Source organism: Ambystoma mexicanum, chromosome 10 (assembly GCF_040938575.1).
Source record: "Ambystoma mexicanum isolate Mex_15411 chromosome 10, UKY_AmexF1_1, whole genome shotgun sequence".
NCBI classification, from domain to species: Eukaryota; Metazoa; Chordata; class Amphibia; order Caudata; family Ambystomatidae; genus Ambystoma; species Ambystoma mexicanum.
This window is the reverse complement of record NC_090932.1, coordinates 1,028,818,509-1,028,836,356: the sequence shown is the minus strand read 5'-3', so window position 1 is coordinate 1,028,836,356 and position 17,848 is coordinate 1,028,818,509. Positions and strand designations below refer to the sequence as shown.

General features: G+C 43.9%; 1 protein-coding gene across 1 annotated transcript in view; it reads right to left on the bottom strand.

Moving 5' to 3' along the window:
* LOC138491959 (cytochrome P450 2J6-like) overlaps positions 1-17,848 on the bottom strand; it is a 207,434-nt gene that overhangs the window by 146,426 nt on the left and 43,160 nt on the right. The window contains exon 2 of the mRNA XM_069618846.1: positions 12,042-12,204. Within this exon, the coding sequence (XP_069474947.1) occupies positions 12,042-12,204 (163 nt within the window). The remainder of the gene's footprint in view (positions 1-12,041; positions 12,205-17,848) is intronic.

The window sequence follows — 17,848 nt, the reverse complement described above, 5'->3', positions numbered from 1 at the left end:
GGTTACTTATTCACTGGAGGGGGGGTGGATGGGATGACTATAAGATCAGGGGGAGGGTGTATGTTGAGCGAAGAGTGGGTGGGGGAGGGGGATGTTGAGGATTGGGAGGGGAGGAGGGTAGAGAAGGAGAGTAGGGAAAGGGGGTGGTTGGGGGAGTCCTGGGGAGGGGGTAGGGAGGGCAGAGGTGGACTTTTGGGACAAGGGGGGGTTGAGTTTGGAGGTCATTGGTATAGTTGTCCGGGGTTCTTGGGGGGAAAGCCGCATGGGTAGTTGAGGTTACTGTGGTCGAGGGGATGGGATTACGGTTTATACTGGTCATACAGACGGTGCAGGAGGCTCTGGCCGGGTAAAGGGGGGAGACTGGGGAAGATATGTAGGGTGGGTGCAGTAAGAGGGTGATTGCCTGAAAATCAGGGTGTGGAATGTTTGAGGGATCGGAAAAAGGTCCAGAAAGATACAGAAACACTTAGGAGACAATGGGGGGGTTGGTAGTGGGAGCGTCCTACTAGTCCCATGGAAGGAGGGGTATTTATCTGGGTGGCCTCAGGGGTTGCTTTCGAGGTTGAGAAGGTCCTGATGGATGAGGTTCGGAGGTCGGTTGGGTACACGGGAGTACTGGAGGGGAGAAATATAGATGATAAAGGTTATTTTCCTGCTGCGTTGGATTTGGTGGGTGAGTACAGGGAGGGCTTATTTATATGGGGGGCACTTTAATTGTCTGCTATACCCAGAATTAGATAGTACAGGGACATCGGGGCTGCAGAAACGATAAGCAGCAGCAGCATTGCGAGGGGTAGTTGAGGGCTTGGACTGTGTGGATTCATTTGGAGGGAAATAAGGCGGTCAGATAGCAGAGCGAGTAGAGTGCTCGCTTTGACATCCATGCAGAGCCTGCCGAAGCAGGTTCGAATCCCGGCAGGGCCAAACTCAGCCTTTCATCCTTCCGAGGTCAATAAATGAGCACCACACACTGTGGGTAAAAATAAGCAGCGCTCAGATGCCCGAGGGTTCGTAGCGCTATATAAATGCAAAACACAAACAAAACAAGGCAGGGAGGTTGTTGGCTTCTTGGCTGCTGCAACAAGAGCAGCCACGGCACACCATCACTCAAATCCGTAGAGAGATGGGGGAACTGACCTGCACTCATGAAGGAATTAATTAGGCCTTTCGATTTAACAAGATTTGTTTACAAGTGAGGGGATATATTTACCAATAGAGGCGGACGAGTTGCTAGAGCTGGTTCAGCTGCCAGTCCTGGCAGCAGAACTCAGGGAAGGGCTGGATGGGCCAATTGAAGAGGCGGACATATGGGTGGCGTTGCAGTCGATGAAAAAGGGCAGATCTTCAGGAAGTGGCAGTTTCCCTGTATAACCCCAGAAACTTCATTGGAATGACAAGGATGAGATATGTTAGAACACCTTAAAACAGACTCCATGCCAGAACCCAATCCTGAAGGTAGTCAACTTCTCTAGAGAGTTTTTCTTACAAACAGATGCCTCCCTTACAGGGTTAGGAGCTGTCCTGTCCCAGGTTTGCGATGGATTGTAACGTCCCATATTGTTCACCAGCTGCAAGCTGTTCCCACGTGAAAATAATTACTCTGTGTTGGAAGTAGAGGCCCTGGCCATCAAGTGGGCCATTATCCATCTTAGATACCACCTATTGGGACGAAAGTTCTCACTCGTTACAGACCACTCACCCCTAGTTTGGATTAGCCAAAGCAAAGACTCCAACTCTCAGGTCATGCAATGATTTCTAGAGCTACAACCCTATTGTTTCACTGTGGAAAAGCGAAAAGGAAAAGACCAGGGAAACATAGATTTTCTTTCCCGGTTCCCATGTGAAACAAATGTGGCTAAATCACATGCAGGATGGGTATGTAAGAAACCTGAAGGTGTCTCCCTATTAAGTCCCTTAGGATCTGTCATCTGGGTGGCCAGAACATGGCCATCGCTATTGGATCCAATTCCTGGTGGTGGACCAGTGAGGGAGGATCACCTGGATGGGGGGTCCTTGGGGAGTGGAAGTGGGACACTGACATGTGCAACATGATATCCCCCTTCTTTCAACACCTTTTCCCCATTCTACCATGTAGGATATTCAAAACCACTGCCCCCCCCTTTTCTGACATGAACACTCTTGCACACCACAGACAACAGACTAACACCTGAGCCGTTCACCTGACATGTACCAATGAAAGGGTCAGACAAAGTCAGGCAATTGACCAGAATCACACACACCTGACTGCCCTTTCCCTTCCCTACAGGGATAAAAGGTGGAGCACAAGAGCACAATACGAGCAAGGCAGACCACACGACGAGACAGCTATAAAGGCACGGCAGTTCAAGAGGAGAAGAAAGATGGTGCGAACCAAGAGGGTAACAAGGAGAGAAGCGACCTTGCCCTTTCTGAGCCAGGCCAATAAGACCTTCACAGAAGGAATCGTAAGACCGCGAACAATAGCTCAAGTGTGTTGCAGCAGATGCCAAGAGTACACAGAGCGTGCCTACGCTGATAAGCAGGACAGAGGGAGACTCTTGCTACCGTGGTACCGGCCTTGACTCCAGATATGAAGAAACCCAAGCGGTTCATCACAGCCAGTGAGTCAACGGGAGAACCGATAAAGAAACCAAACTGTGTTGAATGAAAGTCGCAAAGTGGCACTTTGAGAAAAGTTTAAAGAACTGTACATTGTTAAGGGAAGAACAGCTGGAGAGGGAATAGGCACCACGTGGGTGCTCACTCAGGAGACTCTGGTTGATCCTGTGTTGATTGAAACTGCAAATGCCAGAAGGCCATAGGAGAGCCGCAAAGACAGTTCAAAGTGGTCATTCAGGGGTCGAGTAAAATCCCCATACAGTCGAAATTCTTTGACCGACAAACCATTGAAAATGCAAGGGAAGTGAATCACGCATTAAGAGAGAGAGAACAAGGAATTGAGAAGTGGCAAGAGTGAACCCGAAGGAGGGATGCCAATAAAGAGGGGTGAAATCGAAAGTCCCAAGAAAGAGTGTGTTGACAAAACTGAACCCGGCAGAGGGAGGTGTGTAATAAGACATTAAGATTTGTGAATGCCAAGGAGAAAATATCTTTGCAAAAGCCAGAGTGAACGGACAGAGGCAAACGAGTTGAGAAGGGTCTGCGTCCGGAAGAGCCGGACCCAAGGGTAAAGGCATCACCTAGTGTACATTTGAAATGAACTTTTGGTTTATTATTTTGGAGCCTATCAGGTCCTCAGAGGCAAGAGACATTTAGTAGAAAAGAGACTTGACCACCGACGGCCCTGATACCTGAATGGGAACTGTCGTCTTGTGCTGGGAAAGTTCGAGCGATTGTTGTGCTCAGGAGTCTCATCTTGTCCCGTGCTCTAAATGTAGGGAAGGGAGACCCCCTGCTAGCACATCCTGACTTATCATTTGTGAACACTTCTTTCTTTCTTGTGAATCCCATCCCAGACTCTTTTTTGGTATTTAGTTGTATAGGCTCTTTTATTTTGACAATACGCCACTAGGACAGCCTTATTTTCATTTGATGGTCAAAGCTTGCTCCCATCTTAAATTTAGGTTTAGATTAGATGTCTTTCTGCCCCACCTATAGACTTTAATAAACACCCTTGAACTGTGATCATTTGAGTCTGTCTATTCTTGATACCATGCCTTCCTGCATTCTGTTGTGGGGTTTTGTACAATAGTGCGAACTCGAATGAATAAATGTCTCAGAAGAACCAAAAGGGAGCGGGCGAAAGAAGAGGGGGTGGGTTGGTACTGTTTGTTACTCATGCAAAATACCAATAAAAACACTTTAAAGAAAAAAAACAAGTCCTGAAGAAGATGGCCTCATGACTCTTCCACTGAAACCTCCATCGGAGAGCAGGCCAAGGTTCAAGCTCTTCGCGTTGTAATAGTGGGGAAACTATGACCCCTTTCCAAAAGTTTGGAGACGTAGACAGCAGTAATAGAGACTCTAAAATTGAATACTCTGACAATCACAAAAGAGTTTCCTAGTATTAAGAGCAGGGGGGTGGGCTCTTCGCTCAAACTAGCACAGCAAGAATGATCACTGTAACACACACTGTTGTAGAGCAGACTGCCCCATGTATTGATTCACAAAACAATTAAATTGTGTTGCCCGTTTGAGAGTTGGCTGACAAACACAGATTGCTGTTTGAAATCTACCCCCAAGGAGTTGTGAAAATAGTAAAGCCTGCTCTATGTTGCAATCCAATGCTTACGTCGAAAGTGGGCTTGCTTTCATTTGCACATTTTGTTGTTATGTTGCATTGAAGTACGATGTGTCAATTGTTTTGTTAATTGTGTCCGTTTCTATTCATGTTATGGATAGGTCTTTGTTTCAGAACGTCAAATTTGTTATCATAACATGAATTTGAAATAAATCGCATACAATATTTAGTATAATATATGTTCTTTCTCTGCTTTTTCAGATGTGTAAATACAAAAGAAAAAATGATGATAAAAATATACATACACCACAGAATTAATTCATTTGCTAAATAAAGTAATTGAATTCAACCAGTGGACAATTCAAGTTATTGGCAGACATGCCCTGCTACATGAATTGCATTTAATGCTAGAACTAAAGTTATAAAGACATGTATAAATTTAACAACCACGTTTTGTTATAGTTGAACCTCAATAACCAAGGGGTGCCCCTTCTGTACTTACAATTTGAATATAATGTACACAGAACCCTGGGATGTCCGTAGTGGAAAGCTACTCATCTAACATTTTTTGTTGCAAATAGCCCTCCTGACCCCTTTTCCAACTCCTGTGATCTCCCTTATGGACGAGCATTGCAGGGAGTTTAGATTGAAGACATGAAGGACTACATACAACATAAAAAATAATAAGCAGGGCCTCATAACATTTTGGCCAGTCAAGAAAAATAATAGTTATGCTGTGGTAATTCGCCAACCACTGCTATACCAACAATTTCCTGCAACGCCAAAATCTCAGTTTGAGTGTAAAGGGGAGGAAATACTTTGAGCAGTTGCTTTCTTTCCTATACTTTATTTCAAAATGATTGACAATTTATCGCAAGCAAAACTTTAAGCAGCGGGCAATGTTCCAACTCCCCAATGGAGTTGTATGGGCTCCCGGAATGGGGAACAATCGTGCCATTTGCCACTCGTATTCCGCCGCTGCTCTTACTGGGATTGTGAGTGTTGAAAATGGTAAATGAAGTTGGTGGTGTTTCCACAGGAAACAGAAATAGGTGCTAATGGATTTCAATGGAAGCCATCACAACAAACGCAGAATATTTAAAGCAATCTTTTTCCTAGTAGCGTCTAGGACAGGGCCAAACATTTCAATATTATACATAGATTGTATTGTAAAAATATATCTTACTAAGATTTATATTTAGACTCTGTGATTTACAATGATATGAAATTCACAAGAGTGTATACTGAAGCACTTCTGGTGTTAAGTCCAAGCAGATAGCATTGTCTGCATGTAAGATTTGACTTTGTTTTATCAATAAACAGTAACCTCAATAATTGTGCAACACACAATTTTGATTGTTCATCTGATGTATTTAAGAATTGAAAAAGTATAGCAAATACAATATAGCATTTAAATTATTGAATGCACCAATAACTCTAACCCAAGGAACAACATGTTGCATAGGTTCCCTTTCCCAAAGAAAAAATATGTTGTTTTTCTTGGTTACACCTTTTCTTAAAATGTTCAACAAATTCTCTGCGAGCCTATCTGAATGCCAACGCATGCGCCATTCTCACAATCTCGTCCCATCTGAGATCCTGAGTGAGATTCTTCAAGGAAAATTAGCCAATGAATTAAATCTTTTAACATCAACAAATATTTCTATCACATATGAAACAAATTTTACAACATCTCTAAGTGATTTTAACCCAGCACTCCAACTAAGTCAATGCATAGTATGGGATGACCAATGGAAACCCTTATTTATATATTTTTATGTCAAAAGTTCTTTTAATTCTGGATGATGTACCCTTATATAACGCCCCTCTCTTTGAATTCCCCCGGTCTCACTGAACCAAGAAATAGATTTGTTTTGCAAATTAAAAGATTTATTTGAAGAATTGAACAATATACATATCACACTTTTATAAGTATGGATAATATCTGAATATCACACTTATGAATATGAACAATGATCAGCAATGGGTAATATTACAATATCAACAATCTCTTTAATCAATTAGGAGTAGGAATAGGAAGAATAATGTAGCAGAGAATAACTTTGTGTAGTTCAAGGAAATGCTATGATAGGAAAGAATGCAACACAGAAAGAAACTGGATATGAATTCAACCAAAGACAATATAATCACTCTTTCCCCCTGTTGTTGGTCACTCCCCCCAATATGTAATATGAAAAGATGAATGAGGGCACACAAGTATCAGGAATAACAATCAACAATTGCAATTTCAATCCCGATTCCCCCCAGCAAGCTTAGAGAGAACAGTAATGATTTCAAAACAGGTCAATTGCTTTTAAATGTGGTTGGATTGAATGGGGAAAATGCTAAAAATGATTTTAATTCACTAAATGGGATTCAGAACTAGTGAGCGTGGCTTTCGATTGGTTCAGGTAGACACTATCAATGATTGTTGAATGGTTGGCAGATGGAAAACGAAATTCAGAAGTTGAAAGCAAGAAATAGCTGTTTTTACAGGTGGTGAAATTGAGCCAAATGCAAATTTGCTGCAGCTTTTCTGCATGCGGGAAACGTGATTATGGAACAACTATAAGGAATTGGAATGGCTTCGGGTTCGTTTGAAATCTGAGGATATTAGCTTCAAAATGACATTTAAATTTCATTTCTAGGACGTACGGTTCAAAGGTTAGAGAGGTTTTAGTAGAGGTTGATTTTTCTCAAAAGGAGTCAAGATTTCTAATGAAATTGCGCTTTGAATTACAAACAGGTTGGCTTACACTAACAATTAGCACAGGATTAGATGGATGAGAAAGGATTCAGAATGGACAAAAGAGATTCTACAATGCAGTCTGGATATGTTGGAATGGGTTGGATGGATTACTTTAAACTAAGAGATGACTATGGACAGTTCTACGCTAAATACTCACAACTCTGGTTTCAAATGGACCCGTCAAAGATCTGGTCAAAGGTTTGGACTGGACTTCGCTCGCCACCGGACAGGTCTCAGGCGCTTGGTTCTGCTCTCAGCACTCTGATCTCTGCAGCCTCTAGGACTGGATCTGCCGGGTTCTGGGTTACAGCTCTGCTCGACTGGTCTGGATCTTGGGTTCTAGAACAGGTTCTTGGCCAGAGGTAGCCACACAGCACAGCCAGGCTGTTGAATTGGTTAGGCCCCGTGGAAGTTTAGGGATTAAATCAGGTTACAAGATTTTAAAGGCCTGCTAAAAAGGGTTCAGCTTTTTGGGTTGGACCTTTCTGCTTCAGAATTCTGGAGTCTGGTTCTAGGTTCTGGAGTCTGGATCTTCCTGCAGGGTGCTTCGCCAGTGGATCAGTGATTAGTGAAAGTGTGTGTCTCTGGGTCCTCAACAGTCCCTATTTATCCATTTTCCAAAGTGGGTAGGAAGGCTGATTGTCTATGCCCAACCCTATAAGGATCTGATAGGTCAGAGAAATCCCTGTCCCCTGATTTGAGAAAGGAACAGTGTGTCATGATGTGTCAGAGTGATGCTGCCATTTACAATCTAGGGAAGAACCTCTCCTTTGCGTTTACCCAGAAAATCTATTTTTCCCAAAAACATATTTTCAATATGCACAACTTGTTAATAATACATAATTACATGACAGATTGACTAAGGTACGTTTCTGTCCAAATCTTATCTTCCTACGAGTTTTGGTTCATAAATGACAATATTTCACGCTTTTGGTTGGTTACACATTTTCGGATCTGTACAGTTTTTTATACATACATGCACATACCCTCTGGGCATATTCCTGTAATTTTTCATGTTCCTAGCATAATCACAATAGCTAAAGTATTAAAAATTACGTGGTTCAGTCTCTGAACGTCACACAGATTCCAGACTAGTTTTAAACTGTGAGTGAATTTTTCCATTTTAATAATCTGTAAGTTTCATATTTTTGTCAGTTCGGTACTTTTCCTTAAACATATATTTAGTCCAGTTTCAAATCCACATTTTCAGTCTGGCCCGCCTCCAAAGCTTGGCTGAGTCAGAGAGTCACATGGTCTTCTTCCTGCCAGGGCAGTTGATGTCAGTCACACCCAAATTAGCATTTTCATTCAGCTCAAAGGAGTTCTTTGTCTCTTTCCCAGAGCAACAGCCAGAGTGCCCCTCCCATTTCCTTTCACACTTGCCTGTCAGATACTCAGCAGAGCACAGGGGAACAGATTCCTTTGTTTGGGATGAGGTGTGGAATGTGTTTGAAGCTCAGTGTGGGAAACTTTAACTTTTAAACCCAATGTCTGAAATTGTCTTGTCCTAAAATATAACTTACATTTTTAACAAATACATCAACCAATTTCTTAATTCAAGCCCTTTCAAAATATAGTTTTGAATTGTCTCCACCTCTTAGGCTTCTGACGGCAAATCTTTCTTTGGCATACTTTGAGTACAATGTCCAACTTTACACATGACAGGTTTTAAAAATCGCTAGCTTCTGACAGAGGTGAGTAATGGTATTGCACCCATTTTTGACATATTTCTTTCCAGCAACCATCTTCAAAAGTGGACTTTGTTCAGATAACATATACTTCTGCTGACATTATATTTATGTGGATTCTTGAAGTAGAATGATGTTCAACACCCAACAGGATGTTGGATCTTTTGGGTGGTTTGTGAGCCATGATTTTTGCAAATTTGACAACCAAGAAAAAAACAGATTTCCACAGAGCTCTGTGTTTCTTTTGCAATCAGCCTTGCTCTGTGGGCAGCCAATGGTGGATTTTGGCAGTGGTCTCCTGTGTTAACACTGAGATAGGCAAAAGTGGATGGCGGCCTATTTTTCAGATTTTTACTGCGCACTTTTGGGTGATTTTTAGTGAGCAGCATGCTTTCCGGCGGCCATTCGGATGTTCCTGATGCAAGCAATGCACAGGAATGTTGCAGGGCCTGGACTACTGGGTTAAAACATCCCACACAACCAACAGGATACATTTTGGAAAGATAAAAAAAGAATATTTTGAAGAAAGATTTAAGGAAAATAAGAGAAGAAAAAAGGGGAAAATGTTTTTGACCAAAGATACTTTTTTTAGTTGTCATCATTCTTAATTCCAGAACGCTAAATATAATTGATTGTATTTTATAGCTGGATGTGGTAATCACCTAGTCTGACTGTTGATACAAAGTTAATTTTCCAACTCGGTTTCAGTTTCATTTGTTTTTGCCCATCGTTCACAGCCTTGTTTTAATTCTGTTTTACACTTGCTCTGTACCCAGCAAAGGAGGAAACACTCATCTTTGTGGGCTTTCCAGTATAGCAATAGACATAAATAATAAAAGGCAAAAGAAGATAAAATACATCTCTGCTTCAGCCGTTATATGTTATTATTTCAGAAGTAATGTGGCTACAACATTAAGTTGCAATTCTACTAAAAGGCATTCAAGGACACTGAGGAAACCCCATGTATGTAACTTAAGCCATAATGGGACCTGGACTGCTGGGGTGAATGCAGTAATGAAATAGATAACGTACAGAATAAATGCCTATTTTTCTTTTAGAACTATTGTTCACTTCATCTTCCTGATGCTAAACAATTGTACGAGGTGGATTCTGTCTCTTAAAAAGCAGTGTCTTCAGTTCTATGTGAAAATGTAACCTGCAAAGTGTTGCCAGAGATATCTTGATTTCCTGCCTTGTAATAATCCTTCCCAATTTATTCTAGGACTTGTATTATTTACTATTCTAAACTCCAGTCCTTGAATATTTGGGAAAGTGCTTAATTGTAATCAGTGTGCAGATTTGAGTAAACATTGCCTCATGGTGACATTTCCACAGGCAACATTATCACTGGATACCGTTTCTTTGAGTGGTAGGGTTTATTTTTCTTGCACCACTCCTTCAAATTATCAAAAAGTGGCCATACCATTACCCAAACAACCGCCTCCTTCTATTGGTCCGTATATATTGGGACATTTTCTCACAGTCTGCTGCAACACACTAGTGGGGCTTCCATCAGTTCATTTAGCTTGCAAAGGGTGTGTTCTAGTTACCTCATTTGCAGACCACGTGTGACAGCTCCAGGATCTTTGAACTTCTTAAACTTGTCGCAGCAATCTGTGTGTAATGGGACCTTGTACAGGTCTGTAATATTAAGAATCGCATTTGGGACAATTCTGTTCATTTAGCAATGCAAACCCAAAACTATTTAGCATTCCTGGCATTTAGTAGCTCGATCCACGTCTGATCACTTTGTTTGTCCTTTCTCTCTTTTAGAGTATTTGTTAACTCTTTTTTGCAAACTTAACTTTCAGTAAATACTACCTATGTGTTGTTTTTTACAGGAAGCCAATTGTTTTATTTCTTCTTTTCCGCTCACTTAAGATACTATAAATTGCCCTTTTAATCTCTCTCCAGAAAGACTCAAGGTGCTTCAGGTTCTTCATATTTTGATTTCTGGACAAAAGTATTTGGTAAAAGATTAAATGCAGATTCAATAGGTATGTGCATGTTGGGTCCACCTTATATGAAACCCTTTCTTAACTGCAAGAATAACCCGATCACATGTTAGTATTTATCTTGTCTAGTATCTTACATAACTATTATACTTAAATGGATGATGGTCGTAGCTTGTTTTAGGACTCAGTTCCATAGTACAGCTTCTCTGATTGAAATATAGAGATAATCAGTAGTGGGCTAGTGGAATAGAGCTTTTGACTTACAAAGATCTTTTATCCTGGTATATGCAGTTCCATTTAAACAAATATAAAAAACACAAGTTGTTGGGCATATCTGTTAGCACTTCTTGGTGTGTAAAAATGGGAAGAGTGCTGGCTCTAGTGACTGAGTTGTTGGCAGGGAGTGTGATCTGTGAATGTGTCATGTGTAAGAGAATAAGTACTGTGTCCTGCTTGCTATTCTGAGTGGGAGCATTTTGGGTGAGTGCATTGAAGCTATTTATTCTCCCTGCACGTGAGTTGGGGGCTAAACTAGCCCAAGTGAGGTGACCAGTGAATTTATAAGCTAGATCAAGAGTAACTGGAAAGGATCTTTGATAATCTGTCCTAAATCCTCCTGTGTCATCTGCTGAGACCTCAACTTTGATTACAACACAAGTTTAACCTATTAGTAAAATATAGTCGTTTATCCCCCTGCCAAATTCCTTTTTGCATCTTTACGGGACTCACCAGAATTCATGTAGGTTCCTCAGTCTTTCATCGCTCAGTTAACCTGCAAGTAGGCAGTCATTAAAGTCTCCTTTCAAAATGTTTGTGTCATCGAGTAATGTTGTGTGTAGGATCTCCAACGTCTATTATACATTTCATGAAGCTGATCAGGGGGGGCTGCACATGTCCAAATGATATCTTTAGCCAATGCATTCAAGTTTGACTAAAGCATTACCTTAATCCCTCATAGAATAGACCATGGTATATTAAATGTTTTAACTCCCATTGCTGGTCTGTGTTAATACATTATTACAGCCCCACCATGCCCAGGCTACCATTATTGTCTTTTAGTGAAGGAAACCTAGTACAACATTGAATCAGCCATGTTTCCTTGACACAAAAAGTGGCAGCAACACATTGTCCTGCCTTCACTGGAATACCACAACATCTGGAAATGTCCCCTTGCACTTAACCTTGTGTTCTGCTTAATAAAGTATGACTTACACAAATACCTATATGTGTTGCCTGCATTGACCTTCAGGATGTGAGGACAATCAGTTGCCATCTGTGAAAGAGTGATTCCAAGGTAGAAGCTTTACCAATGTATAGTTAATTAGAATGAAGATTCATTGATTGATAGATATACTTTCATCAACGACGACAAACTAAATGGTGAACCCTGTTTTTCCATTGTTAGCTTTTGGGCTGCCCTGGGGCGTTTCAGTCTTATGGAGTATTTCTGTCCAGAAAGATCTACTTACCTTTGCCTTTTGAAAGTTCATCAAAAGCAGCGGTCGTAGGTCGTCCTGAAAGTTCCTCTGAGTGGGAAATGAGACCATCTCTGACTGTCTGGCATCCATTCAGCATGATCAGCGGTGTATGCCCCAGCCACACGGTGAAAATGTTGCCATAGGTCTTTGCAAGCTAGAGATGAAAATAAAAAGTGCTCCAAGTCAGTCCAGGAGCACACTAACTGGGTGTACAGTTCCTCAGAGTATCTATAGTACTGAACAAGGGAAAGGAAACAGTAATGCAAATCATTCATAGACATTGAAGAAAGATTTATGTCATAGAGATAAAAAAAAACTATTAACTTGCTGTTCAACACTAGTGGACATACCTGTAAAAGGAGCGCAGTGGCCACACGCTGATTTATTTATTTTATTTATTTTTACATTTATAAAGCACACATAGCCAACAGGCATCTAGGTGCTAGAACTTAAGAAAGCAAAGAGACTGACAGAGGAAAGTTGGAAAAGCCCTGGGAAATTAAGAACCTTTGAGAAACAGATTCTGCTACATCAGGACTGTTCAGGAGCAGTGTTGAAGCTTCAGTGGCATGAAATCAGAATTCAATTGAATGCCATTAGTCAATTTCCCCCTGCTTTCTCACTTTGTACCATTGTATTCAGAATTATATGATCTCTTCTAACCTCCCAGGCGAGCAGAAAATACATATGCATCAAAAAACAAATTCTAAATTTCAGATGCACAGCCAAAATTCTATCCTTGGGAAGGTAGAACGAAATGATATTCTTGTAGCGTTGCACAGCCAACCAACAATGTTATCCCACTTTTGTCACCTAAGGATAGTGGATTGGTTGACATAATGATCAACAAAGCCAGCCCACCCAGCACCAGAGGCGTTGCTAGGCGGTGGCTGAGGGGGCTATAGCCCTGGGTCTTTGGGTTGTAGCACTGGATAGAAGCTCAGGGGTTACAACCAAAAAGGCTAGCTAGCCCCCAGTCCCAACATTCCCAGAATTAGCATAGCCTTGGATCTTTTCCAGACCTAGCAACACCCCTGCCCAGCACACTGTACATCTCTAACTTTACCCCCTCTTCTACTGCCCCATGTTCCCGTCAACCCTTTCTGCCAGGACCTTAACCTCCTACTTGAATCTTTTCCCAGCCATGTTCATGTGAGACTTCTACCTCCCAAACATGGCCAAGGCCCAATGACACCAGCTGGATTCCACACACTCTAACCTCTTGCCTGATGTCCTCCATGAGCAGCCAACTCACACTCCACTCACTTGACCTTGCCTTCCTCTCCTCCTCCATCAATGTGACTGCCATCTCCAATAATACCTCTCCTTCCAACCACTCCTACATGCCCATCACCAGACCTGTCTCTCCACCACTTCTCCACCAAATCCTCATCTATCGATAAACATACATTCAAACCTAAATCCATGATCCCATATCTTGATCAAGTCAGACCCTCACTTTAAACTCCTTCTCCGCCTCTCACTAACTCCATTTACTAGTTCTTTCTGGACTTGAACTCGACATTAGAATGGCACCTACCTTGGGGCTGTTTGCTCCTTCCATCCATCTTTCCTATGTCCTCAACCTAGAATCTCCACAGCTGTTTACCAGCTGAGCACACCCATTCAACTCCATCTGCTCCACTGTTGGGACTCCCACTGTCCATCTCTCCCTGCCTCCTACAAAGAACCCTTCCTTACCCTCACCACTGCCCTTGACTCTGCCAAGTGGTTCTACTACACCAAAATCATCAACGCTATGCAGTCATCAGTACAATGTAAAGTTAAACCAATGTGACTCAAACACATGCGCTCCTTAACTCCCCCAAGACATTTTTTCAAAACCAGAGCCTGTAATGTGTAATATAGGTCAAGTACCAACAAACATCTCTAGTTGTAAAGAAATACACAACAAGATGATTTAGATCAAAGTCTAAGGCTTTTGTTTTATAGTCTACAGAATAGCCGCTGACACATGTCTTCATCAGGGCTAGTGTTAAATCAACACAGTGCCTTTAACAGGCTGTATCCTCAATAGACCCAGTTTCGAAATGCCCATCCGATCTTTGGCTACAGTGCTCAAAAACCTATACAAGGACATCTGTAACTTGAGTCTTTGTTTAATGTAAGAGAAACAGTTCCCATTCATACTTCCGCAGTAATCCGGTGTGCTCAAATTATCTCTGCTCTCTTGACAATGACATGTGGCTGGTTCTGCATTCCTCCAGTGTTTGGGTGCAGCGTGCCAATGACGCAAAAAGACTGAAGCAAGCAAATTGTTGCGTATTTCTTTACAACTAGAGACTTGAATGTTTATTGGTACTACTACATTACTCATTACAGGCTCTGGTTTTGAAAAAAATGTTTTGGGGGAGTTCAGGAGCGCATGTGTTTTAGTCACATTGGTTTAACTTTACTATGTATGACCTAGGGCTTGGGTTATTGATTGCAACCATGCCTTCACCCTCCTACCTATGATATTTGGTCATTATAATACTGTGCTTATCAACATAAATTGGAAGGTAGCTCGACACGATAACATCCCATTTTAGTATAGATCCTTACAATGGGCCTCATTACACGGTAGGCGGTAGGGACATACCGTTACCGGTAAGGGATTACCGATATCGGTAAATCCCCTCCCCAATCACGACCCGGACATACCACTATTAGCGGCACCGCAAAGTACGGTGGCACTATTAGCGGCAAGTCCGTGAGCGCGCGGCCCCTCAGACCGGAAATAGCGGCATAGCGCTAATATCACGGCATCACGAGCCATGCGTACATGGCAATACCGGCATGTACTAGACCCAAAGAACCCTTACCGGCAAGGCGCTAATACCGGCATCGCGAACCACACGTTAAAAGAGCACAGCAGAGTTCCAACCTGCCACAGGTGGACAAAATCAGCACAGGTGGAGGCAATGGAGACTGGCAGCACAAAAGAGCACACCACACCCCTCCCCACACCCATTCCCACACCAAGATGGATGCAATACTAGCAGCATTACATGGGCTAGAGGACATGATTGCTGTGCAGCAGCTACAACAACAGGCAGCACAGAGGAGACGCAGGAGGAGGAGGGCAAGACAGGCGCAGCAAGCACCACCAGTGCACCTAGTGATACCACAGAGGCAGCCACCAATTCCCAGGATCAGAGCCAGTCCAGTCAACCTAACCCCTGAGCAGATACACACCCTGTACCGTCTGGACTGGGATACCATCACCACCATAGTAGACATGATATACAACGACATTGTGAGTCTCATTGACATCCGTACTGCCATCCCCCCTCTACTGAAGGTAGTAACAGTGCTCCACTTCTTGGCCACAGGCACCTACCAGCATACGGTAGGTCAGATGCATGGCATATCACAACCAGTATTCTCACGCACACTGAACCAGGTGCTCGATGCCCTCCTGCAGCACACAAGTCAACACATATACATGCCACGGACTGCCCAGGAGATCTCCAACACCAAAGTAGGCTTCCATACACTGGCAGGCATCCCAAGTTGCATTGGGGCCATCGACTGTACCCATGTAGAACTGGTGGTCCCACATGCCAATGAGGTAGTGTACCGTAACAGAAAGCAATACCACTCCATCAACGTCCAAATGGTATGTGACTCCAATAAGATCATCACACATTGCTGTGCCCGATATCCCGGTTCAACCCATGATGCAATGGTCCTGCGGAACTCGACAATACCACGATACATGGAGCGACATGCTGGACAACGTTCGTGGCTACTTGGTGAGTAGCAGGCTGACCACATGTCAGTGTGATGTGGATTGTGAGTGGGGGGGGGAGATGCATACTCCAACTGGCCGTGAATGGGGGGGGGGAGATGCATACTCCAACTGGGCGTGAATGGGGGGGGGGAGATGCATACTCCAACTGTGCGTGAACTTGTGTCATGAGAAGAATGGACATACATATTTGCATCACTGTACAGTGAGGCAGCCCACAATGGACCAGAGACAAAACCACATGCCGGAAGTGAGTGCCACGGCAAACATATCAATCCATTACGCCAAACAGGCCATTCCAAACAACATGCACACCGCACAACACACCATTCCCCCATTACACAAATCAGCAACATGCATATCAAAATCACAACTGAAATGTACGCTGAACTACATCAGAAATGGTCCGCGCACATGAGTGCATACAAATGGATCCCCTGTAGCCATTGTGGTGAGGCACACCCGTACCCCACCACAGAATTGCCATCAAACAGCATGGGGACATCAACTAAGGAATGGCAGTGTACTAGCAGTGTGGCACTAACGTTGCCAGGGCCAGGAAACACAAATCACTTAAACTCTGGCGGGACATGGCAATCCCTGCTGTATGCATGCATGGTGCATGTCCACTTGCAAGGACCACCTCACCTTCCCACATTGCAGTTACCCTGATTGCCATGCGTGCTTGGATCAGTGGATGTCGTTGAATATGCAATGTTTGTTTGTGTGACATGTGCACGCTCCACATTATGTAGACACTTACACATACCCATTGTTGCACCCATGCAGGTGATGCAGGTTATCCCCTGAAGAGGTGGCTCCTTACCCCTGTGCGGAACCCACAGAACAGGCACGAAGAGGACTACAATCATGCACACACCCGTACCCGCGTGGTGATCGAGCAGACATTCGGCCTATTGAAGGAACGCTTCCGGTGCCTCAGCAGGTCGGGCGGGGCACTCCTGTACGGGCATGAGAAGGTGGCCAAGATCACCATGGCATGTGTCATGCTTCACAATATGTGTATCAGACGGAATGTGCCAATGCCCCCTGACATAGAACTGCGACCACCGTCTGAGGATGATGACGGGGATGAGGATGGAGGAGAGGGGGCTGCAGGTCATGCAGGTGGCGATGCCCATGAGGGACGTGCTGTGCGGCAGCACATGATAGACCATTGTTTCTGATGCACATGGATTAGGAGGGTGCAATTGGTGTTCAGCTCAGGGCACGGGGTGTATGGAGGACATAATCACAGTGCACCCTTCAACAATAAAACACACATACACAATTATCAATGTCCAGTCATGTGATTATCCATGCCATTACGTCTGTATTGAGCATTATGACATTCAAACGTGCATGTACCCTCCACCCAAAACACCCTCACCCCCCTCCCCCCACAACTCCCCCAAACACCCTCACCCCCCTCCCCCCACAACTCCCCCAAACACCCTCACCCCCCTCCCCCCACAACTCCCCCAAACACCCTCACCCCCCTTCCCCCACAACTCCACCGAACATGGTGTGCACATCAGTGCTGCATTAGTTCCCAAGTGTCAACAGGGACAGGCTGGCCCTACTTCCCTCCTCCACTACCACCATTGGGGGGTTGTGAGTCTGACCGCCGCAAGGACCGGCTGGACCTGCGCAGGATGGTTGTCTGGTCGGAGCTAGTAGACGAGGGCGTGGCTGGTTGATCTGCTCCCTGTGAGTGACGCATGCTCTCCATCGCCTCAGCAATGCGCGTTAGGACCTGCCTCACAGCGGCCATCTCCTCACATAGGCGCGTCGTGTTGCTGTCCATGGCAGCTTTCATGTCCCTTGACAACCCCCGGATCTCCTCCCTGGTCGAGGCAGCCTCGCTCACTTGCCGGGCAACCAGGGCATTGAGCTCCTCCTGGCGCTGGCGTATCAGGCTCATGGTGTCGTCTGCGGCCCTGCCCCTGTTACTCCTCGGCGCAGCTTGCTGCATGTGGCCGACATCAGGTGAGCTCGCCACGGGACTGAATGACCCATCCATTGCATCTCCGGCATGCACCTC